Source organism: Scyliorhinus torazame, chromosome 17 (genome assembly GCF_047496885.1).
Source record: "Scyliorhinus torazame isolate Kashiwa2021f chromosome 17, sScyTor2.1, whole genome shotgun sequence".
Classification (NCBI taxonomy): Eukaryota; Metazoa; Chordata; class Chondrichthyes; order Carcharhiniformes; family Scyliorhinidae; genus Scyliorhinus; species Scyliorhinus torazame.
The window spans coordinates 167844593-167869533 of record NC_092723.1 but is presented as its reverse complement, the minus strand read 5'-3'; the positions used below and the strand labels follow the sequence as shown (position 1 = coordinate 167869533).

At 49.0% G+C, this 24941-nt stretch overlaps 1 protein-coding gene across 9 annotated transcripts in view; it reads left to right on the top strand.

Annotated features, from left to right (window-relative positions):
* caskin1 (CASK interacting protein 1) overlaps positions 1 to 24941 on the top strand; it is a 733094-nt gene that overhangs the window by 422262 nt on the left and 285891 nt on the right. For all 9 annotated transcript variants that reach the window (XM_072481603.1, XM_072481604.1, XM_072481602.1 and 6 more), the window contains exon 2: positions 14434 to 14485. In XM_072481603.1, the coding sequence (XP_072337704.1) occupies positions 14434 to 14485 (52 nt within the window). The remainder of the gene's footprint in view (positions 1 to 14433; positions 14486 to 24941) is intronic.

Sequence of the window (24941 nt, the reverse complement as noted above, 5' to 3'; positions counted from 1 at the left end):
AAGATGGCAATTGCTGCCCTCTCAGTCTACTCTCAATCATCAGTAAAGTGATGGAAGGTGTCATCAACAGAGCTATCAAGCAGCATTTACTTCGCAATAACCTGCTCACTGTCGCTCAGTTTGGGTTCCACCAGGGTCTTTCAGCTCCTGGCCTCATTGCAGCCTTGGTTCAAACATGGACAAAAGAGCTGACTGCTCATGACATCAAGGCAGCCAGCATCTGATCGAGTATGGCATCAAGGAGCCCTCGCAAAGCTGGAATCAGGGGAAAACTCTCCATTGGTTGGAGTCATCATAGCACAAAGGAAGATGGTTGTGGTTGTTGGAGGTTGTCATCTCAGCCACTGCAGGAGTTCCTCAGGGTAGTGTCCTAGGCCCAACCACCTTCAGCTGCTTCATCAATGACCTGCCTTCCATCATAAGATCAGACGTGGTGATGTTCGCTGATGATTGCACAATGTTCAGCACTTGAAGTAGTCCACATTCAAATGCAGCAAGATCTGGACAATATCCGGGTTTGGGCTGACAAGTGGCAAGTAACATTCATGCCACACAAGTGTCAAGCTATCAGCATCTCCTATAAGAGAGACTCAAACCATCGCCCATTGACATTCATTTACCATCACTGAATCCCTGACTATCAACATTCTGGGGATTACCATTAACCAGAAACTCAACTTGACTAGTCATATAAATACTGTGGCTACAAGAGCAAGTCAGAGTTTAGGAATCCTGCAGTGATTAACTCACCTCCTGACTCCCCAAAGCTTGTCCACAACCTACAAGGCAAAGGACAGGAATATGATAGAATACTCCCCACTTGTCTGGATGAGTCCAACTCCAACAACACTCAAGAAGCTTGTCACCATCCTGGACAAAGCAGCCCGCTTGATTGGCACCCCTTCCACAAACATTTAATCCCTCCACTATCAATGCACAGTGGCAGCCATGTGTACCATCTACAAGATGCACTGCGGGAGCTCACCAAGGCTCCTTAGGCAGCACCTTCTAAATCCACAACCATTACCATCTAGAAGGATAAGGGCAACGGACACATGGGAACACCACCACCTGAAATTCCCGGCCAAGTCACTCACCATATTGACTTGGAAATATATTGCCGTTCCTTTCCTGTTGCTGGGTCAAAATCCAGGAACTCCCTCCCTAACAGCACAGTGGGTGTGCCTGCACCACATGGCCGACAGTAGTTCAAGAAGGCAGCTCACCAACACCTTCTAAAGGGCAATTACGGGTGGTCCACAAATGCTGACCAAACCAGCGATGCCCACGTCCCACAAAAATGAATTAAAGACAAGGCAAAGGAATGGGGACTATTCAGGCACCTGTCCAAGGCAGACGGAGAGAGCCCTCAGACCATCCTGGTAGGGGATGGAGATGTCAAGAAAGTAGGGCATCCATTGTGAAGAGGAGGCAGTTAGGGTCAGGAAACTGGAAATTGTTGAAATGGTGTAGGGTGGCAGAAGAATCACGAATAAAGGTGGGAATAAACTGGACAAGGGGAGAAAAATATAATCAAGATAGGAAGGAGTAAGTTCAGTGGGGTAGGAGCAAGCTGAAACAATAGGCCTAACAGGACAGTCCTGTTAATGGATATTGCGAAGGAGGTAGAAGTGGATTTTCGAGGGGTTGGGTAAGGTGGGGAAGGTTAGTGGGAAATTGGGATTGGGGAGTTGTCTATGTAAGCCATGTTGGCTGGGTTTTGTTGGTTGGGGGATGTTGTTCATCTTGCTCTTTTGATACCTTGTGGTTAAAATTGTTAAAATTATACATGCCTTAATTGTGGTAGTATGTATTGGGGGTCATGTGGGACTGGAAGCCCTAATGTCATTGGCTGACAGATCCCGGGTCCTGGTTGGCCGTTGACCTCTAGCTCCGCCCTGAAGGCGGAGTATAAGAAGCCGGAGTCCTCCCCCGCAGGCCAGTCTACTATTGAGCTGCGGGGGAACAGACACGCTTAATAAAGCCTCATCGACTTCACTCTATTCGTCTCACGGAGTCTTTGTGCGCTACATTATTCAAAAAATATTTTTGAAAAAGAAGTGGATTTTCGAGGTGGGTGGGACAATGAGGTGGAAAGTACAAACCCTTTGGATTACTCGTCCAGTTACGAATTTTGCTTTCTAATACTCTTACAAAGTGTCTAGGGACATTTCATTTCCTTAATGACGCTGTGTAAATACAATTTGTTCTATATATTTTTTTGCTTAAGCACACTTTTACACTAAACTGAATTTAAATTTTTTGCAATAACCACTTAACCGTAACTTTAGCTATTGACACTGACTGCTGCCAGATGATGTCCCCGTGTATCATTGCAACAAACATGATTTTCTGGTTCAGACACCTGAATATATTGAAGTAGAGCCACAGAGATATCAAAATCTCAAAAAACAAGCAAAGTGATAAATTGCCTTGGCTTCAGGTGCACACATATAACAGTCAAGTCCGATTAACACACCAGTCTAACCAAGAGGAAAGGGACTTTGCATTTATAAAGCCACAACCTCAGGAAGTCACAAAGCGCCCTGCAGCCAGTCACTCGTTTTGAAGTGTAGCCAATGTGCAACGTTTCTGTAGGACAGAAAACCACACAGAAAATGAGGTAAATGATCCATTTAATCAGTTCTGGCAATGTTAGCTGAGGAATAAATGTTGAGCAAGGGACCAGGATAAATATTTAAAAAGGAAAAATATGTTGGTCTGTGGGGAAAGAAATGCCAATCGAATGTAAATGAGACACCTGGATGGCCTAAAAACTATAACTCACTCCACATGAAGTCGTTGCAAAATCTTTGTTACATGTAAAATAAATAAGATAACCGCGTAATGTGGGAATAGGTTGCCTATCTGGAAGTTGGGCATTTACTCGTTTAAAGGTCTCGCTCGGAGCCTTTCACCTTGTTTTTTAAAATAACCTAGCTCCAGAGATTTATTGGATTCAATTTCCACCATCTGCGATGGCGGGATTCGAACGCGGGGCCTCAGAGTGTTACCGTGAGTCTCTGGATCACTAGTCCAATGACAATACCACTGCATCACTGACTCCTCTGGGCAATAGCCTTACTCCATCCTTTCCAATTATGAAATTTGTTGCATGTTTTTTTAAAAACACTGTCTCGGACTCGCAATTACCCTCTCCATCGACGAGCTGACACAGCCATGATGATCCAAATGGCCTCCTTCTGCGCTGTGTGATTTTATGATTCTCCAAAGACACTCGGAATACTCCTCTGCCTTCTTTGAAAAGTTTTTTTTTTAATGTCCCTCTGAATGGTTTGAACTGCAATAAGCTGAATAGTTTTCCCTTACGAAGCAGACTTTCTGAATCTAGTGCACCATTAAGACATCAGGGGCGCGATTCTCCGACCCCCCACCGGCGCGGGGATGCCGTGAGCGGCCGCTGACACTCCCGCGCATGCGCCGCCCGGCAGTCATTTCCGTGCCAGCTGGCGGGGCACCAAAGGCCTTTCCCGCCAGCTGGCGGGGCGGAAATCAGTCTGGCGCGGGCCTAGCCCCTCAAGGTAAAGACTCGGCCCCTCAAGATGTGGAGAATTCCGCACCTTTGGGGAGGCGCGATGCTGGACTGATTCGCGCCGTTTTGGGCGCCGATTACGGGGAATCCCGCCCCATATTCATCCGCGCAGCAATGTCTCCAGAAATAGCCCCCCCGCCCGCCCCCCGCACCACCTCCCCACATCTACTTTAACCATACCTTTAATTATCTTGCATATCTCAACTTGATCTGGCTTGCGAGCGGAGTGGCCACGTTAAGAAGAGTCTCCCGCAGGTCCGCGAGCATGGGAAGAATTGCTGGGAGAGGGTATGGAGGAGAGGGTTCTGGTGTGAGGTGCTCTGGAGGGTGAATGCCTCCACCTTGTGCCTGAGGTTGGGGCTGAGACAGCTGAAGGTGGTATATAGAACACACGTCACAAGGGCGAAGATGAGCCGGCTCTTTGAGGGGGTAGAAGATGGGTGTGAACATTGCGGGGGGAGGGCCCCGCAAACCACGTTCATATGTTTTGGTCCTGTCCAAAGCTGGAGGATTACTGGAAGGCGGTTTTTAGGGTAATCTCTAAAGTGGTGCATGTGAAACTGGACCCGGGCCCTCGGAAGGCCATATTCGGGGTGTCTGACCAGCCGGGATTGGAAACGGGTGCGGAGGCAGATGTTGTAGCCTTCGCCTCGTTGATCGCCCCGAAGGCGGATCCTGATGGGTTGGAGAGCAACCTCTCCACCCTGTGCCCTGGCGTGGCGGGGGGACCTGCTGGAATTCTTGACTCTTGAGAAAGTCAAATTTGAACTGAGGGGAAGGATGGAGGGGTTCTACAATTCATGGGCGTTATTCATTATGCATTTTTGAGAATTGGATTACATCGAACATTGGGGTGGGGGCTGGGAGGGTTGGGGGGAGGGGGACTGTGTGTGTTAATGGTGACGATGGGTGATTCCTGATTCCTTTTTGTTATCTGTTTATGTTGACATGCGGGCTAATGTTTTGGGGTTTGGTGGGAGGATGGGATCGTTGTTATTGATATGGGGATCGACATTGCATTCATTACTGATTATTGTTTATTGTTGGTGGGTGTAAATTTGGGAGAAAATGTGAAAAAGGAGAATAATTTTTTTTTAAAAAAAACATCAATTAGATCTCCCCTCATTTTTCTAAACTCTATAGAGAATATAGGCCTAAACTGTTCAATCTCTCCTCCGACGACAAACCCCTCATCTCTGGATTCAACCTAGTGAACCTCCTCTGAACTGCCTCCAATGCCACTACATCTTTCCTCAAATGAGTGGACCAAAACTGTGCACAGTACTCCAGGTGTGGGCTCACCAATGCCTTGTATAGTTGCAACAACACTCCCTTACCTTTATACTCTCTCCCTTTAGCAATATGAAGTAGACTGCCACACGCGGTAGCCCTCTCAGGATGTTCTCCAAAACGTGCTGAATAATTGCACAAGCTGGTGACACGGCAAACGACAGTCTTGTGTGTTCATATAGGCCACTGTGGGTATTAATGGTTACGTGGTGCCTGGAATCAGTGTCCAGCTCCAGCTGGAGATAGGCATGGCTCATGTCAAGCTTGGAAATGAAAGATCCCCAGCTAACTTCACGTACAGGTCTTCTTTCCACGGAATTGGGTACCTGTCCAGATGGCAGGCTTTGTTGACGGACAGCTTATAATCACCACACAGGCATAAGGTTTTGTTAGATTTGCGTGCCAGGACAACTGATGCTGCCCAATTAGTACATCCACTACATCTTTCCTCAAATAAGGGGACCAATACTGTGCACAATACTCCAGGTGCGGTCTCACCAATGCCTTGTATAGTTGCAACAACACTTCCTTACCTTTCTCCTCTCTTCCTTTAGCAATACGAACTAGACTGCCAACTCAAAGCTGTTTCCTTGGGTCTCAATGGGGTTATAACACTTGGGAATTAAGGAAGGTAGGGAATGTTGGAGAAGATGGAATTCAGGTGGAAGATCAACCAAGATCTTGTTGAAAGGCGGAGCAGGCCCGAAGGGTCAACTTGTCTACTCCAGTTTCTATTTCTTACGGTCTTGTGTTTAAGTTTTGAAAACAAATAGTAAAGTAAAGTCGTCATAGTCCCAGATGACCATAGACTGCTTTCCCCTTTGAGGAGGAGAGCTGACCGGTGGTGATTTAACCGGAGGATCACCACACCTCAGGCGAGTGGCAAGGTTGAGAAGTTGGGGCTTTCATGAATAACCTCAGCTGGTACGGGAATTGAACCCGCGCTGTCGGCCTCGTCCTGCCTCACGAACCAGCTGTCCGGCCAACTGAGGTAAACTGGCCGCCGGTGTCCAAAGTGATGAGGGATTATCAAAAGGTTGATGAGGAGAGACTGTTTCCACCGGCAGAAGGATTCACAGACACAGCTTTACGGTAATTGGTGAAAGAACCGGGTGAAGGAGAGGATTTTGTTCATGCAGCTGTTGTTATGATTTGTAATTCACTGCCTGAAAGCCGCAAATTCCAAAAGGGAATTGGATAAATACTTGAAAAGGGGAAATATGCAGATCTATGGGAAAAGAGGAGGGGAGAGTGGCTAATTGGATAGCTCCTTGAAAGCTCCCAAATGGCCTCCTTCTGTGTTGTACGGCTTTGTGGTACATTACTCACCGTTCTATGGTTGAATAGTTGGGAAACCCACTTGCTCACAGGTCCCTCCACATTCTCTCTCCAGACTCCAACCTGGGGTTATGACCTCCCATCTCACACCCAGGGCCTGAATTTTCTGAATGGTGGGGTTTGCTTCCCGCCATCTGAAGAGTGGTCCCATCGACTCTGAATGTCTTACACGCTCGAATGAGTGTTAAGTGGCTCCAGGCAGTACTTTCAGCTCCTCACCCGGGAGGAAGTCCCACCTTGGAGAGCTGTTGGCCAAACTGATTGGCTCGCAGTTCTCTATATTCACTGCAGCGACAGCGCTGCAGTGCACAGATGAAGAAATGCAGGAGGAGGTTGGGGCCTAATCTGGGCACCAGAGGCCCAGGTATGTTCACGGGGTCCCAGGGAATGGGGGAATAGAGAAGACCTGGGGAGTTACAAAGGTGGAGATCGAGGTCTCCCGGCAGAGGCTGCCGGCGGGCAGAGGGTGACCATTGTGGGGGGTTCGGGGCCCGACTTCAGAAGGGGGCTTCTGATGAAAAACCTCCTTGTTGTGCACAAATTAGCAGCCGTGATTCCTCGGTGACAACACTTTGTTGGCTGTGAAAGGACTTGGGGATGTCTTGAGAATGTGAAACGAGCTATATAATATGTAAATGCAATTGGAATGCAAGGGGCAGCACGGTGGCACAGTGGTTAACACTGATGCCTCACAGCACCAAGGTCCCGGGTTCAATTCCGGCCTCGGGTGACTGTCTGTGTGGAGTTTGCACTTTCTCCCTGTGTCTGCGTGGGTTTCCTCCGGGTGCTCCGGTTTCCCCTCACAGTCCAAAGATGTGCAGGGTAGGTGGATTGGCCACGCTAAATTGCCCTTTAGTGTCCAAAAGGTTAGGTGGGGTTACTGGAATAGGGTGAGGGAGTGGGCCTAGGTAGGGGTGCTCGTTCAAAGGGTCGGTGCTGACTCGATGGGCCGAATGGCCTCCTTCTACACTATAGGGATTCTAAGTGCTTGCATTTCATTGATGTTATCCAGCAAGGTGTCTGACCACCACCCCCCCCCCCCCCCCGCACTCTTCACCCCGCCTCCCCCCCCCCCCCCCTCTCTTCAGATGGGTCAGGGCAACTTCATTTCAAGTGGTCCTCGCACCTGGTGGCGTGATTGCTCTGGAACATTCCGAGGCAACTTCATCCCAGCTTGTAACTCGTGCACTCAAAAAAAATTCCACTATTAGAGGTACTAAATGCTGCTTTATTAAATAGAAGCAGAACTGCTATCTTCCTGCCCTTCAAACAGCTGTTGTTCTTGGCCTTCTGCCAAAGCTGTCTCTCTTAACTTCAGTGAGTCTTTCCTTTCCAACTATTTTCCATACCAATACGAGAGCTGCCAGCGCTCTGGGGAAGTGGAGAGAGTATTGTCAGCATTTTGAGTGTATATTAAATGAGAGTAAATATTAGTCCCAGGTTGTTTTAACTTTGCGCAGTGTGGGTTTTGGTGCATTTCTTCTGAATCGTGCCCAAATTAGGAGCGAAGAAGAACCAACTTGCATTTATATAGCACCTGACACAATCCCAGGCTGACCCAAGTGCTCCACAGCCAACAGATACGCCGTCCCTGTTGGTATTGTAGGAAATGCAGCGGGAAAATGTGCACAGCAAGCTCCCACAAACACATCTTTGGACCACAGTCGAAATTTGGAGGGCGTTTTATAAACTTGGGTTGCTAATGTTATTAGGAAGCGGTGTGACGGCCCACTCAGCTGTAACGTGAAGCAAATAGTCACCACAAAACAGGGCTCCCATTGTAAGGGCGGAGACAGGACTATGTCTTGGCAGCAGAATGGAATTTGCAGCCGCCTAGTTATACTCTGGTACTAAACTGTGACTACATTCTGAATGTAAAAGAGCAGGCCACATTCAGTTTTTATGTGCTGACATTTGAAGCCTTAAGCTGCAGAAGTGACACTTTGTTATACCAGGAATTTATCCAGGTCTGTGCAATCAATAGGGCGAATAAGCGACAGTGAAGGAACGGTGATATATTTCCAAGTCAGGGTGGCGGGGGGGGGAACCTCCAGGTGGTGGGGTTCCCAGGTATCTGCTGCTCTTGTCCTTCTAGATGGTAGTGGTCGTGGGTTTGGAAGGTGCTGCCCAAGGAACCTTGGCGGGTTCCTGCAGTGCATCTTTAGATGGTACACACGTCTGCCACTGTTGGTCAGTGGTGGAGGGATTGAATGTTTGTGGAGGGGGGAGCAATCAAGCAGGCTGCTTTGTCCTGGATGGTGTTGACCTTCTTGAGTGTTGGTGGAGTCGCACTCATCCAAGCAAGTGGAGAGTATTCCATCACACATCTGACACATCTGGCGGGGGGGGGGGGGGGGGGGGGTGCAGGAAGTGAGTTACTCGCAGCAGGATTCCAACCTTGGACTTGTTCTGGTAGCCACAGCAAAAAAACGCACCCACCTCCTCAGAAGACAAATACGGGACACAACCGACAGAATACCCTTCATCGTCCAGTACTTCCCCGGAGCGGAGGAACTATGACATCTTCTTTGCAGCCTTCAACACGTCATCGATGAAGATGAACATCTTGCCAAGGTCATCCCCACACCCCTACTACTTGCCTTCAAACAACCGCGCAACCTCAAACAAAGCATTGGTTGCAGCAAACTTCCCAGCCTTCAGAACAGCGACCACGACACCACGCAACCCTGCCATGGCAATCTCTGCAAGACGTGCCAGATCATCGACATGGGTACCACCATTACACGTGAGAACACCACCCACCAGGTACGCGGTACGTTCTCGTGCGGCTTGGCCAACGTTGTCTACCTCATACGCTGCAGGAAAGGATGTCCCGAAGCGTGGTACATTGGCGAGACCATGCAGACGCTGCGACAACGAATGAACGGACATCGCGCAATAATCACCAGGCAGGAATGTTCCCTTCCAGTCGGGGAACACTTCAGCAGTCAAGGGCATTCAGCCTCTGATCTCTGGGTAAGCGTTCTCCAAGGCGGCCTTCAGGACGCACAACAACGCAGAATCGCCGAGCAGAAACTTATAGCCAAGTTCCGCACACATGAGTGCGGCCTCAACCGAATCCTTGGATTCATGTCACATTACATTCATCCCCCACCATCTGGCCTGGGCTTGCAAAATCCTTCCAACTGTCCTGGCTTGAGACAATTCACACCTCTTTAACCTGGGGTTACACCTATCTCTGGATCTGTAAAGATTTAATCACCTGCAAATGCTTGCATTCCAAGCATTGTCTTGCATCTTTGACTTTGTCTATATATTTGTCTCTGGAACCTACCTCTTCATTCACCCGAGGAAGGAGCAGTGCTCCAAAAGCTAGTGATTTGAAACAAACCTGTTGGACTTTAACCTGGTGTTGTAAGACTTCTTACTGATCTCTGATACTAGGAAACCTCTGAAGGAGGCCGAGATGGATCATCCACTCAGCATTTCTGGTTGAAGACGTGCTGGACTCTTCCATTATTGAGGATGGGGATATTTGTGAAGCCTCCTCCTTCATTGAGTTGTTTAATTATCCACCACCATTCACAGCTGGATGTGACAGGACTGCGGAGCTTAGATACGATCCGTTAGTTGTGGGATCACTTAACTCTGTCTATTAATGATAGAGTGGGAGATGTGCCTGGTCATGAGATGACAGATTGTGGCTGCGTTCAATTCTGCTGATGGCCCACAGCACCTCATGGATGCCCAGTCTGGAGTTGCTATATCTGTTCAAAGTCTATTCCATTTAGCACGGTGGTAGTGCCACACAACCCAATGAAGGGTATCCTCAATGTGAAGACGGGGCTTTGTCTCCACAAGCACTGTGCAATGGTCACTCCTGTTGATGCTGCCATGGACAGATGCACCTGCAGCAGGCATGTGAGGATGAGGCTTAGTCTGTTTTACCCTCTTATTGGTTCCCTCGCCGCCTGCCGCATCACCAGTCCAGCAGTCAAATCCTTTAGGATGCAACCAGCTCGGTCTGTGGTGGTACTACCGAACCACTCTTGGGAGTAGACATTGAAGTCCCCCACCCAGAGCATATTCTCTACACATGCCACTCTCAGTGCTTCCTCCAAGTGGTGTTCAACATGGAAGAGGACTGATTCATCAGCTGAGGTGGGATGGAACATGGTAATCAACAGGGGGTTTCCTTGCCTATATTTGACCTGGAGCCACGAGACAGCATGGGTTCCAGAGTCGATGTTGAAGACTCCCAGGGCAACCTCTTCCCGACTATATGCCATTGTGCCGCCACCTCTGCTAGGTATGTCCTGTCAGGAATGGAGATGGTCATATCTGGGACATTGTCTGTAAGGTATGATTCCTTGAGTATGACTATGTCAGGCTGTTGCTTGATCAGTCTGCACAAGCCAGCTCTCCCAATTTTGGCAAAGCCCCCAGATGTTACTAAGGAGGACTTTGCAATGTCGACAGTGCTGGTTTTGCTATTTTCGATGCCAGGTGGTCCGTCCACTTTCAATCCTTTGTAGCAGTTGAATACAACTGAGTGGCTTGCTGGGCAATTTCAGAGGGCATTTAAGAGTCAACCACATGTGGATCTGGAGTCACATGTAGGCCAGACCACGTAAGGACGACCTAAAGAGCATCAGTGAACCAGACGGGTTTTTCAGACAATCGACGATAGTTTCATGGTCATCGTTAGACTTTTAATTCCAGATATTTTATTGAGTTTTTAAATTCCACTACCTGCCTTGGTGCGATTCGAACTCGGGTCCCCAGAGCATTAACCTGGATCTCTGGATTACTAGTCAAGCAACAATACCACTGCCTCCCCTCAAATGGTTTCTGACATATTCTTCTAAATTATTCATGACCAGGATGTGGATGTTGTTAATAAGGCCGGCATTTATTGGTCATCCCTTTTTACCCTTGAGAAGGAGATGGTGAGCCATCTACATTAATGGTCTGCTGACAATGGCTTCGATTCATCTTTGTGTCTTGCCAGCCTGCTTAAGAAAGCAGTTCAGGGTCTACCACATTGGGAGTTGGACTGGAGGTCTTATTGCAAGCTCCGGGAGAATCACTCCTGCTGGGGCACCCTGAGGTCCACCGAGGACCCCCCATAGGCTCCTCACCCCTCGATTCCCTCTGCCCCTTAGCCCCGGGACCTTTCCAAGGCCTGCCTGACTCTGGCCCAGTGAACTGCCCCACTTACCATTTAGCTGGGCCGCCAGGCGGCCCCTGATCCAGTGTCTACTGCAGTTCCAATAGCGGCCCCCATTCCCGGCGGCGCTGCTGAGATCGGAAATCGGCCCGCTCTCTGAATGGCCAGCAGCTCTTAGAGGTGGGACATCCTGCCTCAGAGGGGTGCAGACGCCACAGCCTCAAGCATCAAATTGCTTGAACTACGCAGAATAGTGTTGTGGCTTCCAGGGCTGGCAAACACAGGCTCTCCTCTCACTTTTTGGCCCATCGACAGGGCCACAGCCTCCATGATAAATCCTGGCCTCTAAGTTCGAATCTCTCCAGTCAGGTTTCCGACCCAGCCAAAGTTCCACAACTGTTCTTATCCAAGTCACAAATTATATCCTAGATGAATGAGGCAGTGATAAACTCCCTCTTCACCCACGTTGATCTGTCTGCAGCGATAATATGATTGACCACATCACCTTCCTCCTCCAGTCTCTCTCCCCCATTGTCCTGCGAGTGGAACTGCTCTTACCTGGTTCCATCCTTATTTACCTGACTTTATCCAGAGAATCACTTGCCATGGCTTCTCTTCCTCCACAGTTACCTCTGGTATCCTCGCCTTCCTCCTATTTCTCATCCACATGTTTTATGAGGAAAGACTAGACAGATTGGGCCTTGTTTCCATTTGAGTTTAGAAGAATGAGGGGTGACTTGATTGAAATCTATAAGATGCTGAACGGTCTTGACCAAATGCAGCGAAGACCAGGGCAGCACGGTAGCATAGTGGTTAGCATAATTGCTTCACAGCTCCAGGGTCCCAGGTTCGATTCCGGCTTGGGTCACTGTCTGTGCGGAGTCTGCACATCCTCCCCGTGTGTGCGTGGGTTTCCTCCGGGTGCTCCGGTTTCCTCCCACAGTCCAAAGATGTGCAGGTTAGGTGGATTGGCCATGCTAAATTGCCCTTAGTGTCCAAAATTGCCCTTAGTGTTGGGTGGGGTTACTGGGTTATGGGGATAGAGTGGAGGTGTGGGCTTCGGCAGGGTGCTCTTTCCAGGAGCCGGTGCAGACTCGATGGGCTGAATGGCCTCCTTCTGCACTGTAACTTCTACTTCTATAAGTGGACGTAGAAAGGATGGTTCCTCTTGTGGGTGAGTCCACTGTTTTAAAATGAGGGGCCGCCCTTTTAGCACAGAGATGAGGAGAATGTTCTTTCAGAGGGTTGTGCGACTTTGGACCCCTGCCTCCGAAGGTGGTGGAGGCGGCGTCACTGGGTGTTTTAAGCCAGAGGCAGAAAGATTCTTGTTCGGGAAAGGTTATTGAGGGGCGATGGAAATGCAGAACTTCAAACAGAAACAGATTGGCCAACTGATGCTCCTATTTCATTTGTTCGTATGTACATGCTGTCCCTTGACAACATCATCCAAAAACACTTAATCAGTTTTCACATGTACGCTGATGACACCCAGTTCTACCTCACTGCCACCTCTCTCAACTCCTGTTGTCAAATTAGCAGACTGCTTATCTGACGTCCGGTACTAGATGGGCAGAAATTTCCTTCAATTAAATATTAAGAAGACTGACTGAAGCTTTTGTCTTTCGTCCCCACTCCAAACCTCATTCTCAAGCTGTGGCTCTAGCAGTCTTTCGAGGCTGATCCTGACTGTTCCCAATCATGGTGTCTTTATTTTGACCACACATCCATGCCATCACCATGACTACCTGTTTCTACCTCAGTAATACGACCCGACTCTGCCCCACCTCAGCTATCTGATGGTGAAACCCTCTTTTGGGACTTTGCTACCTCTGGACATAACTATTCCAAAACGTCCCTGACTGGCTTCCCACGTTCCGCCCTCTGTATACGCACTACATGCATGCCATCACCATGACTACCTGTTTCTACCTCTTAACTCTTAAAAGGCAACGCTCAAAAGGAACTCTATCTGATTTCTCAGGTGAATGTAAAAGATCCCAGGGCACTCTTTTGAAGAGAATGGTGTTCTCCCCGAGGCCCTGACCAAGATACACCCCCCTAACAGCACCAAAAAAACCATCCTCCGGCCATTACCACACTGCTGATTGTGTGATTCCCACACTGCAACAGTGACTACATTGCAAAAGTAGATCATTGCCCATAAAGTGCTTCAGAACCTCCTGAGGCTGTGATGTGAGAGTGCCTTTAAAAAATGGGTGTTTATAAATGGGTGTGTATATAAGTATCTGTAGTGAGAGTACCTTTAAGAAATAGGTGTTTATTACTGCAGTGATGTCAGAGAGTGGGTGGAGCTGGGCCGTCGGTCAGCTTTTTACTTTCGTTTTAGGCTGTTTGCTGCAGGGTGTGTTTTAGTTTCGTTTTCAGAGCTGGATAACTGCAGTCACAGCCAGAAGGTGTATGAATCTCTCTCTGTAATCTAAAGACTGTAATTCGATCCTGGTGATTTAAAACTAATAACAGTAGTGACTTTAACCTGATGTGCTTCTGGTAAAAGGTGTTTCAAGTCTTATGGATGTAAAAACAAAAGCTTTCAAGCATTACTTAGTGTTGTATTCTTTGGGGATTGTATTTGTATTGATGGTTGCTAAGATGTTCACTGTATGTTTTAAAAAGGTTAACTTGAGTTCATAGAATAAACATTGTTTTGCTTTAAAAACTACTTTTCCATTTCTGCTCTACCACACCTGTAGAGTGGGCCGTGTGCTCCCCATACCACAATCTAGTAACGTTTGTGGGTCAGGTAAACTCCATGATACACTTTGGGGTTCTCTAAACCCTGGCCCATAACAAGGCCATGAAAGGTGCGATGAAAATGCAAGTCCCTCCTCCCTCCTTTCTTGGTATATATTTGTAAAGAAATTTCAGGGCGGTGGGAAAGGAGTACGGTAACAGAACTAATTGGACAGCTTCTTTCCCCTTAGTGTCCAAAGTTTAGGTGGGGTTACAGGTTTGCGGGGCATGGGCCTAGGCAGGGTGCTCTTTCAGAGGTTGGGTACAGAATCGACGGGCCAAATGGCCTCCTTCTGCGCTGGATGGTTCTTGTGAAGGATTCTCTATTTTTTGCTCACTTCCAACCTTCTTGTTGTTTTTTCTTTTCCAGAGCTCTTGGGATCTGCCAAGAGGGTGAATGTGAACTTTCAAGACTTGGACGGGTAAGTGGATGCATTAGAAAGTGTCTCCGAAGACTTCAGTCACAAGCCACTGCATGAATAAAATTCTACTTTGTACCTCACTCCAGAACTAATCACAGAACAATTTTGGTTGAGGAATGAGATTTATTGTATCGTTTAAAAAAGTGACTGTCATATTTAATCTGACACTCAGCATTTTCAACACTTTGCTGCAGAATCAAGGTTATGTCCTTAATTTGTCTCCCAGTTCATTCTATTCATGGGCATGTACACTTGTGCATTATTCTGAATTCAAAATGCTGGAAGATTTGTCACGGCAATGCACCTGCTTTCCCTTTGTACTGAATAAATAGTCCAATATTGTTCTGTTTAAGAGCACTTCAGGGGTGAGATTCTCCGACCCTGGCGTGAATCCCGCCCCCGCCGGTTGCCGAATTCTCCACCACCGGATATTCGGCGGGGGCGGGAATTGTGCCGCGCCGGTTGGCAGACCCCCCCCCGCGATTCTCAGGCCCGGGTGGGCCGAAGTCCCACCGCTAAAATGCGTGTCCCGCCGGTGTAGATTAAACCCTTACCGGCGGGACAAGGCGGCGCGGGCGGGCTCCGGGGTCCTGGGGGGGGGCTCCCGCGCATGCGCCACCCGGAGATGTCATTTCTGCGCCAGCTGGTGGGCACCAAAGGCCTTTTCCGCCAGCTGGCGGGGCGGAAATTCGTCGGGCGCGGGCCTAGCCCCTTAAGATTAGGGCTCGGCCCCCAAAGATGCGGAGCATTCCGCACCTTTGGGGCGGCGCGATGCCCGACTGATTTGCGCCGTTTTGGGCGCCAGTCGGCGGACATAGCGCCGTTTCTGGAGAATTTTGCCCCAGATAACTGCTCATTTGAAATAATATTAGAGTCTTACATTTATTGCTTAATGACTGTTATCTTTCATATATTGATTATGTAAGGGACAGGACAGAACAAGGTTCAGATGTAGGTGTATATTTTTTGATCTTTAGGGTTTTGGCCAAAGTTAATACTGTGACCGGTACAGGCTTGGAGGGCCAAAGGGCCTGTTCCTGTGCAGTATTGTCCTTTGTTCTTGTTGTAATGAGGACTGGTTGCTTACAAAATTTGTAGGCCGCATTTTAGGTGTCCTGGATGGCGGCCTGCCATGGACGCTAAGCCCCTTGCGAATGTTAATTCGGGACCTAACCTCCATTGAAAAAGCCATTTGTACTACTTGTCCCCTCAGGGGGCAGGATTATCCGACCCCGCGCCGGGTCGGAGTATCGCCGGCGGCCCGCGCAAATCGCGCCATGCCGCCCCGACGCCGGCACGTGATTCTCCGCAGAGTGGAGAACCGGCGCCATTGGCGCTGGCGTGGTTGGCGCGGCGCCGGTTGCGGGCCGCTCTACGCAGCCGGCCCACCGATTCTCCAGCCCGGATGGGCCGAGCGGCCGTAAGAAAAGAGCCAAGTCCCGACGGCGCTGTTCTAACCTGTTCTGGATCGGTGGAACCTCGGCGTGTAAGGGTCGGGTGGCGGCCTTTGGGGGTGAGGGGGGGGTCCGACCCTGTGGGGCCCACCGATCGGCGGGCCGGCCTCTGTGGCTGGGGGTCTCCTTTCCTACGCACTGGCCCCTGTAGTCCTGCGCCATGTTGCGTCGGGGCCGGCACGTTGAAGGAGGCCACTGCGGCACAGTTCACGCCGGGACCTGCAGCTGGAGCAGCACGAACCGCTCCAGCGCAAATTAGTCATGGGAGTAGCCCATCCGCGCCGTCGTAAAACGCGACGGCGTTTACGACGGCGTAGACACTCTGCCGCGGGATTGGAGAATCCTGCCCAGGATTCTTCACCGACCTCAGTTGGCCCACTACTGTGCCCCTCACGGCCCGCTCCACTGTCCCGTGCCCCAATGCAACTCCAACACCTTCCCCCTTTCTCTCTTGGAGTCGGCCCAAGGGCTGGCACTAGCGAGGGCCAAAATGGTATTTTCTCTTGGAGTGAGCTGACCACTGGGGCCCCGTACTCAGCCTGAATGTGCAGATGAGGCCAGATACCCAGGGCGGGATTCTCCCCTACCCGGCGGGACGGCCCGTACCGGCGCCGAGGAGTGGCGTGAACCACTCCAGCGTCGGGCCGCCTGGAAGGTGCGGAATCGTCCGCACCTTCAGGGGCTAGGCCGGCGGCGGCGGGGTTGGCGCCGCGCCAGCCAGCGCGGAAGGGCTTGGCACCATGCCAACTGGCACCAAAGGGCCTCCGCCGGCTGGCGCAAGTTGGCGCAGGCGCGGGTGCACCAGCATGTGCTGGCATCATCCCAGCGCATGCGCAGGGGGGTTCTTCACCGCGCCGGCCATGGCGGTGGTTGACAGCAGCCGGCGCGGAGGGAAAGAGTTCCCCCACGGCACAGGCCCGCCCACGGATCGAAGGGCCCCGATCGCCACCGTGGAGGACCGCCCCCCCCCCCGGGCCAGATCCCTCCTTGCCTCTCCGAGGACTCTGCAGGCCGCCCATAGAGCCAGGTCCCACCGGTACGGACCTGGTTTGATTTACGCCGGCGGCACGGACCGAAAATGAGCGGCCGCTTGGCCCATTGCGGGCGGAGAATCGCCGGGGGGGGGCCGCTGCCAATTTCTGGTGCTCCTCAGGCCCCTTGCTTTTGGGGCCACCATCTCCTAGCTCATGAAGCCTTGATGTCAGTGCATAGGTCAAATTGGGATTATGGGATATCAAAGACAAGCAGAGCAGGGCATCGATTAATGTGGCTCTGTGGCTACTCTACTTGATTTACTGACTGAAATAGGAGGTTCCTCTCTTTGGTCTTCAAGAAACCCTGAAGGAAAAAAACTGTTGAAAACTGGGAAATAAGAATACCGGTCCGAACTGGTACTGTGCACCTTGAAATGGAGCACCAGTAAAAACTGGGAAATAAGGAAACTGGTTTTACACTGTGCCTTTTCCGTTTGGGAAGGGAGGTCAATGGCTCAATGGGTGGGATCATCGCAACCCCATAGAGACAGTTACGGAGACGGGGGGGAATGGCAGGAGTTTCTCAGGGGCAGACGGACAAGGGAATCAGCAACATGCTGTTCAGAGGCAGGCAGCCAATTGAAGGTCCAGTTTGGGGGTCATTTTCTGAACCTGTGCTATTGCTGAGCATAGGACCAGTCACTCCACTGAATTTGGAGTCCAGCACCATCTGGAGGCGTCTTCCCAGCAACCCCACCGAGCGTGCCAGGGAGTTAAGGCCTTGTGCAGCCATAGCCAGTTCTGTGGAAAGGTTCCCCCCCCCACTCCCCACACACACACACACACACACACACTAATGGCCAACACAGTTATGGGCTTTCATTATTTTTAACTCCTCTGCAGCCTCCTTAGAAAGCTTCCTTTTTGTGGTGTTCCTGAGCTCCCATTTCCGCCTCATGCGTGCCTGCTCCTGAGTCACCAGCAGGGTGGGAGCCCATACCCTGTGGCACATTTCATTGCCTCCGAATGTCCCATAGTGCTTTCCAGCCAGTGAAATACTTGTGATGTGCCCACTGTTGTAAGGTCGGAAACATCGCAGCCATCCCCACATTTCAACAGCGACTTCTCAGTCAGCCAGCTACCCAGCGACTTAGTTAGTGCCCACTTTGGAGAATGGCACTCGGTGAATTCATTGGCAGAGCCAGTGGAGACATGATGGGCCGAATGGTCTTTTTCTGTGCTCTAATAATTGATTCGCCGTGAAGCACTTTTGGGATGGTGGGGGATCAAGTTTTTTTTTTTTGCAAGCTCCCGCAATCATAGAATCATAGAATTTACAGCGCAGAAGGAGGCCATTCGGCCTATCGAGTCTGCACCGGCCCTGGGAAAGAGCACTCTACCTAAGCCCACACTTCCACGCTATCCCCGTAACCCAACCTTTTGTAGCTGTTCAGAAATTAGGGGCTGGTTTAGCACAGTGGGCTAGATAGCTGGCATGTAATGCAGAACAATGCCAGCAGCGCGGGTTCAATTCCTGAACCGGCCTCCCCGAACAGGTGCCGGAATGTGGCGACTCGGGGCTTTTCACAGTAACTTCATTGAAGCCTACTTGTGACAATAAGCGATTATTATCATTACTTCATGCACCTATACATCTGTGTGGGTGAAAGTTAATTCTTGTGAGACGGGCATTGGTTTGTCCAGCTTCCGTTCAAGTCATGATGGCTCCACAAATCAGGAATGTAAATTTCTGGAATAATCCTTGTTCTTTCCTGAACTCTCCAAGCTGTAGTGTTCTTTTGAAGTGAAAGCACCCGGACCGATGAAATGTCGTTAATGAGGGTTTACTGATGGTTATTAAAATAGACTCTGGCGATATCATTATTGAGGAGCTTTCATTTCCAGAAACCCAATTGAACTGTTGTTTTACAACTTAGTCATCCAGCAATAATTTTGGCTAAAAATTAATTTTAATTATCCTTGATATCAACCCCTACTCTATTGACATGGGTATTGTTTCTAAGTGAGGGAATGGCATCTTGGTTGGGAATACTTTTTCTTTTGACAGGATCCCTGCCCAGAAGGGCCTGACTACCAGGTGGGTGGGTGTGAGTACTCTGGAGCAGGCCACAGCCACAGGTAGGAGAGCCTGCAGCTGCTTCGAGAAATATAGACAAGGGTCTGATCCTTAAATCCCGGCTGGGGAGACTACAATCACTGAACTTTTTTGGAGGGGGTGGGGGTTTGGGGGATAAGTTCATAAGTTTCTAAGATATAGGAGCAGAATTAGGCCACTTGGACCATCGAGTCTGCTCTGCCATTCGATAATGGCTGATCTCGTCCTGGCCTTGACTCCACCGTCCTGCCCCTTCTCCATAACCCTTCAACCCATCACCAATTAAAAATTTGTCTAACTCTTCCTTACATTTTTGAATGGGGCCATGGTAAAAGAGCCGAGAAGCATGCAGCTTGGAGGAGCAGTGGGAGGCCGGTGGTGGTGGTGGGGGCAAGGTCTACTCTTCTTGACCCACGAGCAACGCTGCAAACCTAGTGTCTCACAATCACTGTCTCCATCTTCCTTGAGCTCTTGGGTTTCCTGAGGAACGGGATATTTCTGGTCAGTCCTGTAAGACTGGTTGGATGTGGGACGTCCAGCTTTGTTATAATATGTAAACAGCGATCCTGCCTTCTGAGCGCTCCCCACTCACATTAACCTTGGAGCGGGCAGGTTGGAGATGGATTAGGATCCGGTTTGAGTGTTTTAATATTTATATTTCTCACCTCACCCCAATCAAAAGATTTTTGGGGGTTAAAATTCCTGCCACCATATTAGATTTAGGCACAATTGGACTAAGCTTCTCTCAGAGTTCAGATGTAATATAACAGGTGTTTATGGCTTTGCCCATTTATTGTCTGTTATGACTCATACCTAGAGCGGTCATTCATTGGGTTTTATATCACACAGTTGGTTTGTCCCATGCCTGGTACCTGACGTCATTCTGTCCAGTATTTTTGGTTTGGGTCACTGGCGATGCCCAGATCCATTGAGGCTCGATTCCAGACTGGTTTGTTGGCCTAGAAATATTGATGAGGTTGTGCCGCTGGCTGCCAATCCCTTGCGGCATGCCTAATTTGCATGGTCACATGTTTCCGACACTCTCCAAGGTAACGAACGATTTGCTTATTCAACACTGACAACGAGACAACAACTCAGAACAACAAGCGGCAGTCAGCACCGGGCAAACATGGACTGATGGGGAATAAAAACAGAAAGTTCTGGAAAATCACAGCAGGTTCGGCAGTATCGATAGAGAGAGCAAAATAGTGTCCCATGTGACTCTTATTCAGAGCTGCAACCTGCAGCTTCTTCTAAAATCATGGAGTTTAGATCTGCATACACATCTGTTCCTCTCTATCCTGCTGGCTGTTGGGAAGCCTATAGTAAACCCCCAACATTGTGACTATACCCTTCCTATTCCTGAGCTCTACCCATATTGCCTCGCAGTATGAGCCCTCCGAGGTATCCTCCCGCAGTACAACTGTGGTATTCTCCTTAACTAGTAGTGCAATTCCCCCACCCCTTTTACGTCCCCTCTATCCCACCTGAAGCAACTGTATCCTGGAATGTTAAGCTGTCAATCATGTCCTTCCCTTAACCAAGTCTCTTGTAATGGCAACAACATAGTATGTTTCTCTTCCCACACCGAGTGGTGTGCAAGGCAGACTTTCATCTGTTCCCATAGCTAGTTATTCCTCGAATAGTTAGTCTGTCACCAGAGGCTTCTATTTTGAGGGCATCATTCCGCATCAAGCATGGCTGACCTGGTGCCTCGCCCCTCTCTTACCACCTGCCATTGGTGTGTGTGGCAAGCATTTTGCAGGTTCATACCCTAACTGGCTGCATTACAAACACACCTTCCTTGGCCATCACGTCGTGGAGTGGGACTCAAACCCAGACCTTGCGGTTCAGAGGCAAGGGTGCTACCCATTGCGCCGCAAGATCTCCACTGGGTGATATATAGTTGCTAATAAATGCAATAGGGAATTCAGAAAAAACCTCTTCAACCAGAAAGTGGTCTGAATTGGCAGATCACTACCACAAGGAGTAGTTGAGGTGAGAAACATAGATGCATTTATGGGAAAGCTAAATAAACAGATGAGGGAGAAAGGAATAGAAGGTGTTGTTGACAGGGTTCGATAAAGAATGGGAGTGAGCTATGTAGAGCAGAAACGCTGATATGGAAATGTAAAGTCAAACAGCCTGTTTCTTTGCTGTAAAAACTGTGAGGGTCACGGTGACATTAAATCCCAAACCAGCACAGACACCTGCCACCAAAACTGATCTGCAGTTCATTCCAGCATCAAGTAAATAATTGAGGTCACGTTTAACAGAGAAAACAGCTTTATCCCTTCCCCAGGAGAAAAGAAAAATCAATGGAAGATCGCAAAGAACATTGATCAGAGTCGAAGACATTCCCAAGAGTGGGTTCTCTATAATCATTCCAAAGGTGACACCAACAGGCAGGATCTTGAAGACAAGAGCCATTCTGCGTAACTCCCTAACTTTACAATTAAGTGTTAGTGTTTTAAACGTTTGGAGTAGTCCCACAATCTGATGCTCCAAATAAGGAGTGATGTATCATTATATTCACAGTGAGCATTATTATATATTTTGGGTCTTACCTCAGATTATTTCGCCTGTCACGTTTTAGATCACGTTCATGAGTGAGTGCTAACCTTTACCCTCGGGACCTAGCCAGTGTTAATCCTAGTTTTGAGATATGACTGGAATTTCAGCAATATGCCGGGGTAATAAACAACAAACCCCGTATGCATCCGATATGTTTATTGGTGTAGTCCTCCTCATTCTCGTTGTCGTTGGATCTATAGATGCTGAGATGTTGGGTGGGATTTACCGGCCTCATCGAGCCTGACTTGATGACGCGATGAGGCCTCTCGCGAGATTCGCGAAGTTTGAGATGTCCCGCACGATTCAACCGAACGTTGCAATCTGGACTTTGCCCACACTGGGCGTGATCCAGATCAGCATATTTAAATGGACCATTAGGCTTATTTAAATATGTCGGCGCCAGATTCTCCCTGCGCTCATTAACTAACGGCTTCCCCAGCGAGGCCTCGACGGGGTGCCGTTTAGCACTGCTCCACACAAGTGGCACCTGGGAGGGTCTTCCAGGCCATTGGAGAGCCTGGGTGGTCAGGCTCTGGGAAGGTTGGTACCCTGGCACTGCCGCTGGTACCTGGGCACCTTGCTACTGCCAGCCTGGCACCTTGGCACTGCCACCTAGGCACCCTGGTGGGGGAACTGTCAGGGTGCCAGGTTGGCAGTGCCAAGTTGCCCGGGTGCCATGTTGCCCATGACAGGGTTCGAACTTAGGGTCTTGCCCTTAACAAGTGGGTGAGGCAGGACTCCTGGAAGAAGTAAATGACTAAAGTGGGGCCTCGATGGGGCATTCCTCGTCAAGGCCCCAAAAAATGGCAAAGTGCTGTTGAATAGCTGTGTGTTTCGCGGTGCTGCAACCGGTGAGAAGCATCCCGTTAAACACACCCAAAAGCGGCATCATTCGTTATTTTCCCTGTTGAATCGCGCCTGTTGTTTCCATTTGTGGGAGTGTCAATGACCACCAAACGGTATAATCTCAGAGTAGAGCGTCACTCATTTAAGAACGGGATGAGGAGGAATTTCTTCTCTCATAGGGTAGTGAATCTGTGGAAATCTTTACCGCAGAGAGTTGTAGAGCATGGGTCATTAAGTATGACCAAGATTGAGTTTGACAGATTTTTAATCAGTAAAGGAATCAAGGATTATGGGGATCAGAGGGGAAAGAGAGTTCAGGATTATCATATCAGATCAGTCATGATCTCATTGACTGGTGGAGCAGATTCGATGGGCCAAATGGCCAATTTCTGCTCCTACATCTTATGGTTTATCATATTTTTTCCCCCATGAAGATTCCAGGCCCTTTTTAGTTAACTAGGTTTAACAAACAGACTGAGCTGCTTGTGTGATCTTTCACTGGTTGCCATGGTTTGCTTGGGCATTTTGACACTTCAATTCAAAAATAATTGGCTGCCGCACATTTAACTGAATACATCGCGCAGTCTGTGCATGTTCAGGACGAGCTTGGTGCCTCCCTCAACCTTTGCAGATCGAATTGCAGTTTGAACCGGCCACATAATTAACGCAAATAATTCAGCCGGGCCCTGGATTTATTTGTTTTCATTCCTAGCTGGCCTCAAACTCGTCGTACCTCAGCTGATCGCAGTCTCGCCTCAGAGTTCAGGACCCGCTCCAGTGACTTGATATCAAAACCCAGACTGGCTCTCTCAGTGAAGTACTGCACACTGAGGGAATGCTGCCCCATGCAGCTGCCATCTTCTGGATGAAATGTTAAACAAGACTCAGTCTGTTGGACATCAAAGATCCCATGACACTACTTTAAAGAAGGGCAAGGCATGTTTTTCACTCTATTTATCCCTTATCCAACTTCATAAAAGAGATGGCCTTGCCGTTCATTATTTGTGAGGGCTTGCTATGCAAGGTGACTGCAGAATTTTATTACAATAGTGACTGCACTTCACAAGCATGTCTTGGCTGTCAAAGATGTTCAGCCTTTCTGACAGGCCTTTGCTGCAACTGGGGCTGGTTTAGCACAGGGCTAAATCGCTGGCTTTGAAAGCAGCCCAAGGCAGGCCAGCAGCACGGTTCAATTGCTGTACCAGCCTCCCCGAACAGGCGGCGGAATGTGGCGACAAGAGGCTTTTCACGGTGACTTCATTTGAAGCCTACTTGAAATGAAAATCGCTTATTGTCACGAGTAGGCTTCAATGAAGTTACTGTGAAAAGCCCCTAGTCACCACATTCCGGCACCTGTTCGGGGAGGCTGGTATGGGAATCGAACCGTGCCTTGGTCTGCATTAAAAGCCAACGATTTAGCCCAGTGTGCTAAACCAGCCCCTGGTTGTGACAATTGTGGCAATATTGTGGCTTATTGTGACAATAAGCGATTTTCATTTCATTTCATTTTTCAATTGGAGGTGGGGTGGGGGCCATGTGTGTTGGAAGGGCCCCGAAATACCAGAGTTATCCTTGTAAAGAGCAAAGGCCACCTAACTCTGAATTGTCATGCAGGGTAACTGAGAGTAAGGGTGAAGGTCGAAGGGAAATGGAAGAGTTGATCAGAAATATTTTCACAACGATCTGTTTGTTTTGGACAGATGTCAATGGGAAAATATATCAAGGTAGGGTTTAAAACGGGTTGGGATTCTCTTTATCACCCTTTATGCACCAATATCCACAACCAATTTTGCCTCCCCCAGATATGTTCTTTAGCCCCATATACATTTCCAGTAGGTACTTAAGTGAACATTCAGATTTACAGGTGGTCGAGTAGTTAAGGGGGGATCTCAACAAACAGTAGCATTGAATGAATTGTTCACAAATTAAGTATGTACAAATTCCGGATCAGTTCAAATTGCCGCAGGAAACATGACCCGGTGCAAAGAGCAACAAGACACGATACATGAGTAAATTGAGATCATTAAACGTACCCAGGAACAGACACGATCATAGGAAAGGAACGAGGAAGTTGCTAAAATTCAAACGATCTGTTCGTACAGGAGATGCCTCGTGACTGGCATTAGCAAACTTAACCCTACTATTTCATAAAAGAAGTGGGACCTATATTGGCGAATTCTAAACAATGAACTAAAAGGAAGACAAGTCGTCTGGAACAGTTTATGAGATGTGACCAATTGATATCTAAAGACTCCAGAGTCCTTAGGGGACAATCAACATGGTTTTAGCACCAATTAACTTTGCATCATAACTCCGTTAGAGCTATTTATAGAAACATACCGGACATAGTCAAGCCATTCAGCCCATCATACCTCTGCCAGCTCTTTGAAAGAATTATCCAATTAGCCCCCACCTCACCTACAAATGCGGTTGCAGCAAAAGCTTGCCAGGAAGGCCAAACATCTCTGGCATCTTTACTCTTGTTTTCCTGG